This window comes from Chelonoidis abingdonii, chromosome 10 (assembly GCF_003597395.2).
Source record: "Chelonoidis abingdonii isolate Lonesome George chromosome 10, CheloAbing_2.0, whole genome shotgun sequence".
Taxonomy (NCBI): Eukaryota; Metazoa; Chordata; order Testudines; family Testudinidae; genus Chelonoidis; species Chelonoidis abingdonii.
This window is the reverse complement of record NC_133778.1, coordinates 29,456,237-29,472,670: the sequence shown is the minus strand read 5'-3', so window position 1 is coordinate 29,472,670 and position 16,434 is coordinate 29,456,237. Positions and strand designations below refer to the sequence as shown.

General features: G+C 40.0%; 1 protein-coding gene across 3 annotated transcripts in view; it reads left to right on the top strand.

The window, feature by feature from the left end:
- Nucleotides 1-16,434, top strand: part of GULP1 (GULP PTB domain containing engulfment adaptor 1) — a 217,202-nt gene that overhangs the window by 122,562 nt on the left and 78,206 nt on the right. For all 3 annotated transcript variants that reach the window (XM_075070066.1, XM_032802591.2, XM_075070065.1), the window contains exon 4: nucleotides 10,684-10,755. In XM_075070066.1, the coding sequence (XP_074926167.1) occupies nucleotides 10,684-10,755 (72 nt within the window). The remainder of the gene's footprint in view (nucleotides 1-10,683; nucleotides 10,756-16,434) is intronic.

Below are 16,434 nucleotides of genomic sequence, written 5' to 3'. Positions count from 1 at the left end.
CCTGTCTTTTTTAGCCAGGCCCCCCCGGGCTGCCTCATCAAGGCCACCATCCTTTAGATATTGAACCATTATCAACAATTGCGCCGTCGGATTCATAAGGACCGGTTACCAGTCCTACTGCCACCGTCTCTGCCACGGAGAGGGGAGAGGAAGCAACTACTCGCTTCACTGCTGCGCATGCGTCTTACCAGCAGCATTCAATAGACATGTACGGGGACATGTAAGAGAAGTCAAAGAAAATGATTTCTTTCCTTTTCTTTCACCGTGGTGGGGGGGGAGCTAAACTGAGGAGCTATTCCCTGAACCACGCCCGGACAATGTGTTTGAACCTAACAGGCACTGGAGCTCAGCAAGAAATGTAAGTAGTTTCGGGGAGAATGCTGTGACTGTGGGATAGCGAAGTCCTCAGTACTCCTCCCTACATTAGCCGTCCATTTCGAGATCTCTGGCTTGCCAGTTAATGCTCGCACGCAGCACTGTGTAGCTGAAGATTTTTTCAAACGCTTTGGCATTTCGTTCTTCACGTAATGGAGCTCTGATAGAACAGATTTGTCTCCCATACAGCATCAAGATCCACTATCTCCCATAGGTCCATGCTGGAGCTCTTTTGGATTTGGGAACTGCATCGGACACCTGGCTGATAGACTCATGCTAGGCAAACAGGAAATATAATCAAAAGTTTGCGGGGCTTTTCCTGTTTACCTGGCCTGCGTCCGAGTTTCAGATTGTGTCCCGAGCGGTCAGTGGTGCCACTGAGGGATACCTCCAGAGGCCAATAATGTCGATTTCCGTACACACAACAGTATTCCGAAGAATACTAAATCAATTGTCAGCGTTACTTCTCTCGTTTTGTGGAGTACAGAATCGATTTAAAGAGCCCTTTAAATTGATTTTAAAGAGCAACTGTAGTGTGGAAGGGTACGGCGTTAAATCGATTTTAACGCCGTAAAAATCGATTTAGGCGGTATGGTGACCAGGCCACAGACCATGTGGTACGAGTCACAACTGACTTTTAAAATATAATTTAATATATTTTTTGGGTTTTCAGGATCAGGTTGGAGTGTAAGATCTTCAGGACATGATCACTGGTTACATCTTACTACATTAATTCATTACTGCCATGGAGGGGCCTTGGACATTGGTGCACCTCTGTCCTCTTGTTTGTGCTGTGCACATGATAGTTTAGTCTTGAGAGCTGTAATACTTGAATCTAATTCTGATGTTGGCTTGGTGTGGGGTTAACAGACATGTGACCTTAAATCTCAACTTTTTTTAAAAGGTCTGTAAATGCTGTTCAGATCTTATACGCCACTCTCGAGAGGAAGTAGTCATAGTGTGGAGTTTGTCTTTCCGCGTTGTTTTATAAACTGTACATCACTCTCTCCGCATATCAGAGGCCTCCCGCGTCTCAATGATATTAAAACAGACTTGCTTCCCATCTGCTCAGAGCAGTCAGAAGTCATATGGGTGGAGACGTACAGACCACACCAGTGTCTTCAGAACTCAGACTGTGGGCTGTACTTAGCGTCTCAATTCGCGGAGTAATCGTGCAGAGCACTTGCTGAGCGAGCTGTCGTGAGACAGCACTGATCACTTCCAATGGTTCATAAGTGTAGCGTCGATTTCTAGCGTTGCATTGTTGGGTAGCTATTCCATAGCGTATCCATAGTTCCCGGCAGTCTCCCCTGCCCTTGGAATTCTGGTGAATCATTGTCGCGGGTCGCTTCTGGGTAAATGTCATCATCATTCCTTCCTCCGGAAACAACAGCAGACAATCCTTTTCGCGCCACTTTTTCCCTGGATTGCCCTGGCAGACGCCATAGCACGGCAACCATGGAGCCCGTTCGGCTTTTTTTTTTACAGTCACCATATGTGAACTGGCCTTTGCCGCGGACAGAGGCGATACTCCAGCGCTACACAGCAGCATTCATTGCTTTTGCATGATAAGCAGAGATGGATACCAGCGTTCTGCTACCGAAGTAATACTATCAATTTCAGCGTTACTTCTCTCGTTTTGTAGGAGTACAGAAATCGATTTAAAGAGCCCTTTAAATTGATTTTAAGAGCACTGTAGTGTGGACGGGTACAGCGTTAAATCGATTTAACGCCGTTAAAATCGATTTAACGGCGTAGTGTGGACCAGGCCACAGACTCATGGTCTGAGTCACAATCTGACTTTATGGGTTTTCAGGATTCAGGTTTGGAGTGTAAGATCTTCAGGACATGATCATCTGGTTACATCTTACTACATTAATTCCATGTCACTGCCATTGGAGGGGCCTTGGACATTGGTGCACCTCTGTCCCTCTTGTTTTGTGCTTGTGGCACATGATAGTTTAGTCTCCTGAGAGCTGTAATACTTTGATCTAATTCTGATTGTTGGCTTGGTGTGGGGGTAACAGACTATGTGACCTTAAATCTCAACTTTTTTTAAAAAGTGTCTGTAAAATGCTGTTCAGATCTATAGCACTGTAGTGTATGTTTTGTTTTGTTTTGTTTTTAATTAACAACATCTTCTGTAGTGAGAGTTCTGTCAAGATAAGCTTTGTCCTTTGCAGGAAGTAATGCTTCCCTCTGTTGGGTCTAATCTGCTCTTATCTTCCTTGCAGAGATGTGGGCAGTATCTTTCAATGTTATAATTTCTTTGGGATTTGTTATTCTTACTCCTATTTACAGTCTGATGGTTACACCATTATCTGATTTTTTTAAAAAATACATCATGTTAATTGCTTTTTTTACATATCCCTGCAGTTTTCTTTCACTGATAAACATGATAACATGAGTTTTGATTACTTACAAAGTTTAGGGGAATTTTGGAGACAAATTTTGCTTACAAATGGAGCTGAGTCAGCTAATACAAATTTATACTCTAGAATCTAGATTCTTGCCCTTTTTCTCTCTTTCAAGCCTAGAGGTGTGCCCAGCAACAGTGGGTCAAACTCAGTGCTAAATCAAAAGGAATCTAAGATGGTATAATTCACACATTCTTCTGGTCTCCTTGGCTTTTAAACTACGCCAAATTAGATTCAGTCATACTCAGCCTCTCTTACCTCCATATCCACTTAGCAATATGCAAATTTGTAACCTACACTTCTTTTCCCATAATCTCTGAATTTGGCCAGGCGGGAGAGGTCAGAAGAGAGGTGTAGCAAAAGAAACTATGAACTGAAGGGGCTAAGAAGGCATAAATTAAAGCAGGAGCTGGTCTATTTCCCACATTCCTATTCTATTGTGCTGAGGTGGCCTATTTTAACCTATGCCTTCTCTTTGGTTCGTTTCCCTCCTATATCATCTGGCCCATTGATATGTAAGTTACACCAGTTTAGACTTCCTTAGGCTACGTCAACACTACAAGCTAAGGGTGTGATTCCCAGCTTGTATACACATAGTTGCAGTAGTTTGATGAGAGCTAGCTTGAGTATAAATAGCAGTGAAGTTGCAGCAGCACAAGCTTCAGCATAGGCTGTACAAGTATCGGTACTTCCTCGGCTAGTCCACACTGCAGTCCATGCTGTCACAGCTGTGCTGTCACTAGTACTCAAGCAAGCTGGCTCAGGGAATCTCTGTACTGCAACTGGAAGAGCGATTTCAACTTGTGTAGATATACCTAAATCATTACAGCACCTTTAGATCCCTAGGAAAAAGTGCAAATTAAACTAGTTTATAGTCCCTTGGCAGGGCCGGCTCTAGCAATTTCGCCGCCCCAAGCACGGCGGCACGCCGCGGGGGGCACTCTGCCGCTCGCCGGTCCCGCGGCTCCGGTGGACCTCCCGCAGGCATGCCTGCAGATGCTCCACTGGAGCAGCGGGACCAGCGGACCCTCCGCAGGCACGCCTGCAGGAGGTCCATTGGAGCAGTCTGCCGCCCTCCCAGCAACCAGCAGAGTGCCCCCCACGGCATGCCGCCCGAAGCACGCGCTTGGCACGCTGTGGCCTGCAGCCAGCCCTGTCCCTTGGATTAATTTAGAATTTGCCACAATATCTTCAGCTTTCTCAGTGAACAAGACAATTCCTTTTCTTGTTAAGTAACTAAAAATCTGATTTATAGCCCTATTTCTTCCAATTTTTTTCACTATTTTAGTAGTTCACCAAATACAGTTTCCTTTCCCTGTTTTTCACTTATCCTAAATATTTTCTCTTAAATGCCTTCAACTCTGGCTTCATTTTACTGATTTATCACCTAGTTGTTTTTCATTTCGGTTTTATCTTTTGTAACAATAACCATGCTTTCCTTTCTTCTTTACAAATAGTTCCTGAAAAATCCCTCATGCACAAAATGCTCTTTCCCAAGGCATAAGCACCTCCTCTAATATCCTTCCTCACCTGTCAGTCAGGCAGGAGGAGACATGCAAAGATTCGTGGCTTCATCATCTTCTCAAAATCGTTCTGCAGTCTGGTTTCTCCTGACCAGAATAAGATATTTACCATCCTTTCCATTTACTAAAAAAGATCACTTTCACAGCCTATTACAGTCTGGACTGTATTTGATTTATGATACAAATCTCATAGAACAGCAAAGAAGGTCCCTATTCCCACAGTCTTAGAAAACAGTCTCAGAGGGTTTTCAGGCAGTGGCCAGAGACTACAAGCTGCTGCTCTCAGTGTCTTTCAGGGATTCCAGTAGTGTCCACGAAGTATTGAGCAGTTTCTTAAATGTGCTTCCAGTCAGAGAGCTCCTGGCCCCAATTAGGTTCCTTTCTGGGAAATTAATATTTATTCAGACTATTTTTTTCCAATATTTATTCACTTCCTGCGAAGGACACTGCTATACAGGCTCTGTGTCCACATTAACAGCCCCCGTAATAATGGCAGCTGCACTTAGAGAAAAGTCTTGCCTGTCAATTCTTTTCCAAGGTGTGGCCCTGCTAGGACTCCCGTATGCACACCCACACTCTGACAAAGGTTTTCACTAAGAGGGAGATCAGGCAGACTATCTCAGCTCTGGAACTGATTGTAGTAGAATCGTAAGGGGGAATGGCACAAGAGCCAAAAGTATTTTAAAAAAATGCATCCATATCTCATCCTAGGAGACAAGACACCCCACCCCCCCAAGTCTACACTAATGTTGCAAAAGCTTGAATAATGATTAGCAAGTTAGAAATATATTCATCTAACTATTTTCAGCATGAATTCAGAAGACCTGTTTGTTTCATTTGCAATTCTTACCCTTATGAAACACTCCATTTCTGTCCACCTGTAACTGTTTTGTTTTTCATAACATACCTTCATTATTGTAGTGTTGTGAGATATGGGTATATTTAGTCTTACTTTAAGCAGTAAATCAACATCTTTCCAAATTCTGCTATTTTAAAGAGCTAATTTATCAGATTTTGGCAGTGGGTTTCTAGTGAAATTTACATTGCTTTCTTCCTTTCTTTGTTAATTTGATGGGTACTTTATTTTTTCTATTTCTACCTTTAAATTCAGATAAATGAGAACTTTCAGCATTCAGTGATTTCAAAGCCACAACGAAATTGTCGTTGAGAAAGATTAAAAGCTTGGGGTTTTTTAAACTAGGAATGTGGTAACAAAAGAAAACAGATCTTCTTATTACATCAGTAAAATATCCTGCACTGCTCTCTACTGGGAGAGTGGAATTTAAAGTTTTAATGTCCTAAAATGCATCTAAAACTAGTTTACCAGTCAGATTTATCGTTAATGTACCATCATCTTTTTTTAAGTGATCAATAGTTAATTACTGAAAATTGTTTTTCAGGATCTTATATTTTGAAATCTTTTTTTTTCCATTCTGAAAGATAGTTTTTTAGTGTAAAAATGTTTTAAAGAAGTAGAATGTATAATTAAATCTAAAATATAGTGTCGGGAGGAGAAGTATTACCTCAGTAAAAGAAGAGATTGGTGAAGTTAGCCGTTATGGACAATAGACAAAATATTGCAAGAGCTCTAGACATTATTATTTCTTTATTAATATGTGTCTACTTAACATGCTAGCATATGATAAGCTGGTCAGATAAAAAGGATTCCAAATTTAGACAGAGTTTAAACATACTTGGTTTTGTTTCATTTAAACAACAAAAAAAGCAAATGTTAAGAGGCCTCTTTTTATGGAAATAAATAAAAATGCAACTGGACAGTCAGCCAAAGTGCAGTTACAAAGGCTCCCGTTAGCTTCAATGGAACTTCGGTTGGCCCTGAATGCACCTTGCTTAAGCTGAATCAAAAACAAAAGTCTCAAATGTAACTGTTTTCAATCAAGTTCTGGAGGACAAATGTTTCCCACCCTGAGGGGAGGGGGCTGTTTTCTAGCTCCTTGCCTGACACTGCCCTCTGGGCCAAGTTTTTCTTGTTGGGCTTGATCTTCCTCCTATTGAAGTCAGTGATAAAACTTCCATTGACTTCAGTGTTATGGGATCAGGCCTATAATGTACTAACTGGCATGCATTAATTCTTCCCAGCTGGGCCAGGTTTGTTACCTTTCTGAGGGCAGGGCAGGTAAATTTGCTCCTTCTAATAACCTTTGATTGTAAACTCTTTGGGGCAGGGACTGTGTTTGTGCTGTGTGTTTATACAATGTCTGGCACAAATGGGGCCCTGGTCCCTAATTGAGACATCGAGGTCCTACCACAATACAAATAATATCCAGAAGGGTAATCTCTGATGAGTTAAATACATAGTTGTATATCAATAAAATGCAGTATCTGTGATGTAATAATGGGTCAATAGTGCCTATAAAATAGATTAGTAACTAACAGTAGCAAAATAATAAACAATATTATAAAATGTCAAAGAGAGTAAGACCATGTCCAATGTTTTAAATATACAAGTCTTTATTATGGAGTCTGACTTGACTTGTCTCACTCACTCAGGATTCATTGACTGGATTCCTGATAGATATAGGTGCAAGTCAGCTCAGAATGAGTCCCATGGTTAAAAGCACAGCTTTTGATTCATCTGTGGAGAAAATAAATGTTTGGAACAAAGGCAAACAACAATTCAATTATATAACATTTTGTATAAAAATAAATCAACTTTACAATAGTTTGTTTGTACAAAGTATTAAAATTCATCAGTTTTGAAAGTCGAGCTTCTTAAAATATACACATGAAAACTTTACACAGCATTACTGAATGTTCACTTTAGCTCTAGACTTGCACTTGAAATATTTGACAAAGCGAAATATAGTCACATAACTGTTATACTGTGTGCCTTTTTGTTTGGAATGTTTTTAAAAAAACAGAAGGACAAATCTGTTACATGAATAACTATTTTATCAGTTGCAAATATCATTAGGAAATGTGATCAAATAAATACCTGTATTTTCTCCAAAGTCAATCCATGCTGTAAAGTGAGTAAGTGAACAATCTCATTTGTTTATTTCAATGGTGCCCAGAAGTGCTAACCATGACTGGGGACCCATTGTGCTAGGGCAACACAAACACTAATCTCTGTGCCAAAGAGGTTATAATTGAAAACCCTAAACCTGCAAACACTTACATCAGGGCCAGCTCTAGGTTTTTTGCCGCCCCAAGCAAAAAAAAAATTTTGGCTGTCCCCCATCCCAGCCCTGGGCTCCCTCCCGCACCCCCCTGCTGCCCCAGCCCTGGGCTCTCCCCCCCCTGCCGCCCCAGCGCTTGGCTTCAGTGGGGGGCAGTCGGAGGGACTGGATGGTGGCAGGGTGGGGCGTCCCTCCCCCTGGAGTGTCCTGTTTTTTGAATGTTAAAGTATGGTCTCCCTACCACTCTCCACCCTGCCCCATGAGGTCCCCCTCCTTCCTTTCCAGTTGGTAGTGGCCAAGGGAATGCTGAGAAAAGTAGTTCTTTCCCTGCTCCAGGGCTGGCTCTATAGGCAGGGAGCTAACCAAGGAACTACAGCTCCCAGAGCCCCCTGTTGGTTCTCAGCTCCCCTGCCGCCCCTGCAAATGGGCTACCCCAAGCAGGTGCTTGCTTTGCTGGTGCCAAGAGCCGCCCCTGCTTACATGTACTTTACTATCATGAATAGATCCATTGAAACCAATAGGACTCCTGATGGTCTTGAAATTAAACATGAATGTACGTGTTTGCAGGATTGGCACCTAATATTTGACAAAGCTCAACAATTGGGCAAAATAAACAGAAGGAAGCAATTGAAAAGAGAGGATGAGGGCAACAGTGATAGGAAATATGTAGTTACATAGACGAGCTGTATGCACCTCTAAATGGTTATAGAGTCAGATTTTTTTTTAATTAGAACTGATCAAAAATTTCAGAATTTTGAGTTTTGACATGGTTTTTGGTTGAAAATTCAGTTTTAATGAGGAAAAAATCAAAAATATATAATTTTTTGCAGATTGACCAGCTCTAATTATAATATAAATACTCCAAAACATAAAATATGTTTTTGTTCATTGTTAAACTGTGCAAAGTTTGTAGCTTTACACTTATGTTTTACCCGAAGACCAAAGGAGACAATTTACAGAGGTCACGGGTGAGACATGACAAACATGTAATAGTCAATTACTAACATTATTAGAAAAATAAGAACATACCTGAATGAAACAGCTGCAGTCAGTGGATACAGACACAGACAACTTAAATAATGACATTAGCCCATGAACTCAGATATTGTATGAATAATATTGACATTTATGCTACAAACTTCCATTACGTTTTTAGAATGAAATGTATCCCATTATCTTTTCCTATGCTGCATACTTTATTATGTATAATCTTGGATTCCACATGCAGTATAAAATTGTTGACTCTAATAAAACCTGTTGTAGTGATGCTAGATGTCAAAACTAATATTAATCCATGAGGCACTGTGTTACAAATGATTGGAAGAATTCTGATTAGTTAATTTATCTTCCATAAATGTTGATGTAACTGACAAAATATGTCCATATAATTTATGGGAAATGCATTGTCTTCATTGTTGATTTGTTTTTGGAAGATTTTGCATAATCTATATTTACATATGTTTTGAATGGGTTTGTCCTATAATCATGTAAGCCTATGCTTGCAATACTTTATCTTTCTATTTTAGATGTCTGGCCCCCTCCCTTTGCTCCCCACCCCCAAGTACTCAGTCAGAATAAACCTGAGAAATATTAAAATTAAAAAAAGTTTATTTCTACTTTGGGGACTGTTCATTGTGGATGTCCAAGTACAAGCTGTCATTTGAAATCCATGTAAATCAACAGTACCTGTAGCATGGATTTTTTAACTGCTGTAGTGAGGATTTCCAGATCCATACTGCTCCAATGTACGTGTACATGTGTATGTGTGGATACACAACAAGAGACAAATTTGATAGTAATTTTGTTGGGCTTTAAACTTGTATTGAGAGGTGGTGGGCTCCTTAAGCTGATAACTCTTTTGGACATGTTGGGTGCAACCATATAAAAGTATTAAGAGGTACCCATGGGAGAAATTCTCATGTGCTCACACCTGCACAGCCATTTATTCATGCCACCTCCACACACACACACAACATTCAATACCACCCGCATTGAGAGTATTACACTCAATACCACCCCCATGCTGTACTGTAGCAAGAAATTTAATGAAATTCTTATCTTACGCCTTAGGGAATTAGAAGAATATTGGAAAACTGCTGTAACATGAGCAACTTGTGAATTGCTTTGAAGTCACTTGTAAATTTACAATTCATGCACCTCTCTGTGCATTATGTACGCTGGTGCAGCTGAATGAAAATCAAATATTGCACAAAGAAACCTGCTTTTTTTCATATTTAGAGTATGTGTGTATATGTATTTCACTGATTACTATTCTTAAATTTTCCAGAGTCCCCAAAACTTACATGTCTAAATCATCATCTTAAGTTTTTGTGTTCTTCTTTTCCAACAGAATTGTGCATAGGCAAACCCTCAGACATGGGTGCAAAAACCCTGTAATTTAATGTAGAAATCAGGTAGCTAGGCATATAATTGCTTGATTTAAGCCCACAAATGCAATCTGAGCATCTCCACTGCATCTTGCACATGCAAAGTTTTGGAAGCCAAGCAATAAGCATGCAAATATCTTAAGAAAGGTGCTTTTGGCATTCAAATCTCGAAGCTAGGAGAGGTATCTTTAAATAATTGAGCCTCACTGCACATTTTGATGTGCATACTTGTTTTTTGTTAAAACAGGATCTTGTCAAAATATAGAGCTAAATTAGTAATATTCTATTATTGTGTAAATTGTTTGAGTGTTACTTTTGCCAGTGTAAGTCAGAATCTATTCCAATGAAGTCAATGTATTCCACAGTGAGAGTGGAATCAGTCCTTTAATTATCCTTCACCATGCTTGTGAAGCAACCAGTTCAAACTGGTAGCACGTGCTGAATTTATATCTTGGAAACATTCACTGGAGCTTCTAAAATACTTGCACTGTTCCATTCTTTCCCAAAAGGCATGACATTTCCCTTATGGCAATGGCAGGGGAAAAGAGTCAAATTATGTTCTACAGAGGGAAAGTACCTTGACCAGAAATCCAAGGATTTCTGTGAATCCAAACCAAGTAAAATGGGTTTCAAAGAACTTTGATGTTTTCACTCTAATTAGGAGTTTAATTTCTGTTGCCTTCATTTCCTTTGATTAAAAATAAGTATATTAAGATCCATCATTAGACAACAAAATCAAGTACTGAAAAAATTGTATTTCCAAAATATTATTTACAAAGTTAATCAGTAAATTGTGCCTTTCAGCATATAACATCTTTCTCACAAATTACAATATTTTCAGTTTCTTGGCAGTACAGAAGTGGAGCAGCCCAAAGGTACAGAAGTTGTGAGAGATGCTGTTAGAAAACTAAAGGTAGGGAAGCCTTTATAAATATAGATAAAACCAATGTGTATCATGTTATATTATATATATCTCAATAAATGACTGTGGACATTTACAACATGTCAAAAGCTGTGACTTTTACTAACCTCAATATATAAATACTTCTGTATTGTATATTGTGACAAAGTTCCTCCTCTACCTTGGTGGGTCCTGTGCTTATTGGCAGATTTGTTCACCTCAGTGATCTTCCCCTCTTGTGGAACCCACAGTCTGGGTCAGCTCCTCCTGTGTCTGATCAGGAGTTGGGAGGAACCCAGGCCTGCCCTCTACTCCAGGTTCCAGCCCAGGGCCCTGTGGATCAAGCTGTCTACTAGTGCCTCCTGTAACAGCGCAACAGCTACAACCCGGCTACTTCCCCAGCTCTTCCAACACCTCTTTATCCCACCACAAACCTCCCTGTGTCGATAAGGCTTCCTCCCAAGCCTCCAGCAGTAACTCCGCACTCTCAGCTCCTTGCTTTCTCAAGCTCCTCTCACACACTCGTCTCCTCTGGCTCCTCCGCCGATGGGGCGGGGGAGCTCCTTTTTAAACCCAGGTGCCCTGATTTGCCTGCCTTGATTGGCTGCAGGTGTTCTAATTAAAGTAGCTATCTCTACTGCCTTCTAGAAATATTTTAATTGGCTCCAGGTGCCTTGATTAACCTGGAGCAACTGCCATTTGGTTACCAGGGTCCTAGCGATTTGTTTAGCCTGGGGCTAACATACCTGTTTCTCAGTACTTTACTTTAGCCATCTGGCCTTGCCCTATCACAGTATATACTACCAGATCTTCTACTCTTCTGCCCAAATGTTTTGAAGACTGTCTTGCTAGGAAAGAAAACTACCAATAGTAGCATAAAGTTCAGTGCCTTCATGTATAATACCTTCATTTGGCAAATTGTTTGGACCTTATTCATTCTAAATTATTTATCAACAGTTTAATTTAGTTTCAGCTACCCATATGTGGTGATTGATAACCTCTAATCAGGTTATAAAAAATCCTGTTGCCTGTCAGTGCAAGACAACTAAAACTTGTTTAGACTTATGACTCATTATTGAGAATCACATCTAACCTGAGGTTGAAGATCAAGGTGCCCTGCTGCACCAGTTTTCCTGTAAGAAATGAGTGATTGGTGTGCTCAGCTTAGCACTTGGCTGAATTCCAGTTATTTTCATTGTGTGCAGCGCTTCAGGATGAATGAACGGAACTAACAAATCCTACAACCTTTATTAAGACCCAGTCTACACTATGGACTTATATTGGTATAACTATGTCAGTTGGATGTGAAAAATCCACACCCCTGAGTGATGAGGATATATTGCCCTAACCTCTGGTGTAGACAGTGCTATGGCAACAAGAGAAGTGGATTAACTATGCCAATGTGAGAAACTCCCCATTGGCGTAGTGGAATCTTCTCAAAGGGCAGGCACACTTGAAATGCTGCATCGGCCCAGCTGCAGCACTTAAATGAAGACTCTCCTACACTGACGGGAGAGGTGGATTTTTCACACCCTTGAGCAACATAATTATACTGATACAAGTTTGTAGTGTAGACCTGGCCTAAAGTGCTTTAGCAGCACAGCTGCACTGGTGTATGTAAAGAGAAGTCTTAAGCAGGGGTAGCCAATAGAGCCTGAAATCTTTTTATTTACTTATATTGTCATTATTGTTATTTTTTGTATTGTTTTCTCTGGAGTCTGGGTCTTTACTAGAAGACTTGACCTAGAAATTTGGACCTTGACAAAAAATTATTGACTACTCCTGCCCTAAAACAAAATACACATTGAAGTAAATTGGAATTTTCCAGAGTAAAGATTGAAGAGGTGGCGCCTTAAACAAAAAAGAAAGAAAGAGAGAGAGAGCAAGAATAATTGAATATCAACATTTGACATGTAGGTTTTCCTTGGAAAAGCATTTTTAAGAACAATTAGTAGCATTACCGAGATGTATTGGAATGAAATTCTTAACAATCATTTTCACTCTGCCCAAATAATGCAGGCGCTACTAGGTTTTGACTTAGGCAATCATAGGGAGATCACCTCTGCTGTTATTGTATCAATTCATGTTCCCAAACAGAAACATTACAGCATGGCTACTTTTGAATTTATTATGTTAACACAAGTGTGACCCTTTTTAAATCAGGAATGATGTATGAAATGTACAGTTTTGTACCCAATTCACACATTTTTCAGATAATGCTGTGATAAGCTATGTGTTATTAGACATACTATTTTAAATGCACAGAAAGATGCAGCCAGAAAAATATACTCAGTACAGAAGTCTCTCAAGATAATGCCCTGGCATTGAAAAGTTGTTTTTTTTTAAAAGACATTTTAGAGTTTCTAATTCTCTCCATCCTTAAAATACCATCAAGTGATCCACTCCATAATCAAGCTTGCTCACTGTTAGGCCTCAGCTATATTTTCATGTAACCCTCAGTGCATTCAATAGGAATTTTATATATTGGACTGCAAGATCAGGCCCTTTATGTTGGTTCAAGGGAGAAATCAGATGGAAAAAGGATGTTTCTTACAGTCTAGGGGAATGTACCAGCAAAGGGCTTAAATCTCCAAATGGATCAGTCTGCTGCATCCCTGTCCTAGGCAAATACTTGTTCAAGATCAAACACTAAATCTTACAAATATATATTTATAGTAAGATTTCTGTGCATGATTTCAGTAAAATGCTGTCCATGATTAACTGGTGTATTGATAAGCAACTACCTGATACCATAGAGTCATAGAACTAGAAGTGGGAGAGGTTTAGGTTGGATATTAGGAAAAACTTTTTCACTAGGAGGGTTGTGAAGCACTGGAATGGGTTACCTAGAGAGGTGGTGGAATCTCCTTCCTTAGAGGTTTTTAAGGTCAGGTTTCACAAAGCCCTGGCTGGGATGATTTCATTTGGAATTGGTCCTGCTTTGAGCAGGGGGTTGGACTAGATGACCTCCTGAGGTTCTTTCCAGCCCTGATATTCTATGACTTTGTGATTCTGAGGGACCTTGAGAGGTCATCTAGTCCAGTCCCCTGCACTCATTGCAGGACTAAGTATTATCTAGAACATCCCTGACAGGTGTTTGTCTAACCTGCTCTTAAAAATCTCCAGCGATGGAGATTCCACAACCTCCCCAGGCAATTTATTTCAGTGCCTAACCACTCTGACAGGAAATTTTTCCTAGCTTTCAACCTAAACCTCCCTTGCTGCAATTTAAGCCCATTGCTTCTTGTCCTATCCTCAAAGGTTAAGAAGAACGTTTTTCTCCCTCCTCCTTATAACAACCTTTTACGTACTTGAAAATTGTTATATCCTCTCTCTGTCTTCTCTTTTCCAGACTAAACAAACCCAATTCGTTCAGTCTTCCCTCATAGGTCATGTTTTCTGAAACTTTAATCACTTTTGTTGCTCTTCTCTGGACTTTCTCCAATTTGTCCACATCTTTCCTGAAATGTGGCGCCCAGAACCTGACACAATACTCCAGTTGAGGCCTAATGAGTGCAGAGTAGAGCAGAAGAATTACTTCTCATGTCTTGCTTACAACACTCCTGCTAATACATCCCAGAATGATGTTTCTTTTTTTTATTTTTCTTTTTTTTTTCCAACAGTGTTACACTGTTGACTCATATTTAGCTTATGGTCCATTATGCCCCTCAGATCCCTTTCCACAGTACTCCTTCCTAGGCAGTCATTCCCCATTTTGTATGTGTGCAACTGATTGTTCCTTCCTAAATGGAGTACCTTGTCTTTGTCTTTAATGAATTTCATCCTATTCACTTCAGACTGTTTCTCCAGTTTGTCCAGATCATTTTGAATTTTAATCCTATCCTCCAAAGCACTTGCAACTCCTCCCTGCTTGGTATCGTCTGCAAACTTTATAAGTATACTCTGTAAGCCATTATCTAAATCACTGAGGAAGATACTGAACAGAACCAGACCCAGAACTGAGCCCTGTGGGATACCACTCATTATACCCTTCCAGCATGACAGTGAACTGCTGATAACTACTCTCTGGGAATGGTTTTCCAATCAGTTTTGCACCCATTTTGTAGTAGCTCCATCTAGGTTGCATTTCCCTAGTTTGTTAATGAGAAGGTCATGTGAAACAGTAATAAAAGTTTTACTAAAGTCAAGATACACCATGTTTGCCTCTTCTCCGTACCCACAAGGCTTGTTACCCTGTCAAAGAAAGCTATCAGGTTGCTTTGACATGATTTGTTCTTGACAAATCCATGCTGACTGTTACTTATCACCTCATTATCTTCTCAATGTTTGCAAATTGATTCCTTTATTATTTGCTCCATTTATTATCTCTCCGGGTACAGAAGTTAAGCTGACTGGTCTGTAATATCCCCGGATTGTCCTTATTTCCCTTTTTCTAGATTGGCATTATATTTTCCCTTTTCCAGTCTTCTAGAATCTCTCCCATCTTCCTTAATTTCTCAGAGATAATTGTTAATGGCTCTGATATCTCTTCAGTCAGCTCCTTGAGTATTCTAAGATGCATTTTATCAGGCCCTGGTGACTTGAAGACATCTAAGTAATTTTTAACTTGTTCTTTCCCTATTTTAGCCTCTGATCCTACTTCATTTTCACTATGTTAGACATCCAGTTGCCATCAACCTTCTTGGTGAAAACCAAAACAAAGAAGTCATTAAACACTTCTGCCAATTCCACATTTTCTGTTATTGTTTTTTTCCCCTCATTGAGTAATGGGCCTACCCTGTCCTTGGTCTTCCTCTTGCTTCTAATATATTTGTAGAATATTTTCTTGTTACCCTTTATGTCTCTAGCTAGTCTGATCTTGTTTTGTGCCTTGGACTTTCTATTTTGTCCCTTCATACTTGTGTTAGTTGTTTATATTCATCCTTTGTAATTTGTCTCTTGCCATACTTCCTATCTTTCCTATGCAGTGGGATAGTTTGCTCTTGTGCCCTTAATAATGTCTCTCTCTGAAAAACTGCCAACTGTCTTCAGTTGTTTTTCCTCTTAGACTTGCTTCCCATGTGATCTTACCTACCAACTCCCTGAGTTTGCTAAAGTCTGTCTTCTTGAAATCCATTGTCTTTATTTTGCTGTTCTCCCTCCTACCATTCCTTAAAATCATGAACCTACCATTTCATGATCACTTTCACCCAAGCTGCCTTCCATTTTCAAAATTTCAACCAGTTCTTCCATGTGCATAAGCTTCTGAATCCCACCATTGTCAGAGTTACACAAGGATCTTCAAACTGTTTTGGAGGCTATCTAATATGTATGATTTTATATAGCTTTCAAAGGCCCAATCCTGTAATTGTTCTTCATGAACAACCTCCATTTTAATTTGTTTGAGGGCATAGGATCCAGATGAGAAAACGTATGGATACAATTGAAAATTTTTAGAACTCCTCCCCTCCCCCGCAAAAAAGAAAGAAAGAAAGAAAGAAGGCATAGATTAATGAAAGTCTCTGTGTAGAAACAATCTTCAGTAGATTATAGAATCATAGAATCATAGAATCAAAAGGTTGGAAGGGACCTCATGAGGACATCTAGTCCAACCCCCTGCTAAAGGCAGGACCATTTTCCCTAAATAATCCCAGCCAGGGTGCGATCTAGCTGGACTTTAAATAGCTCTAAAGATGGAGATTCTACCACCTCCCTAGGTAACCCATTCCAATACTTCACCACTCTCCTAGT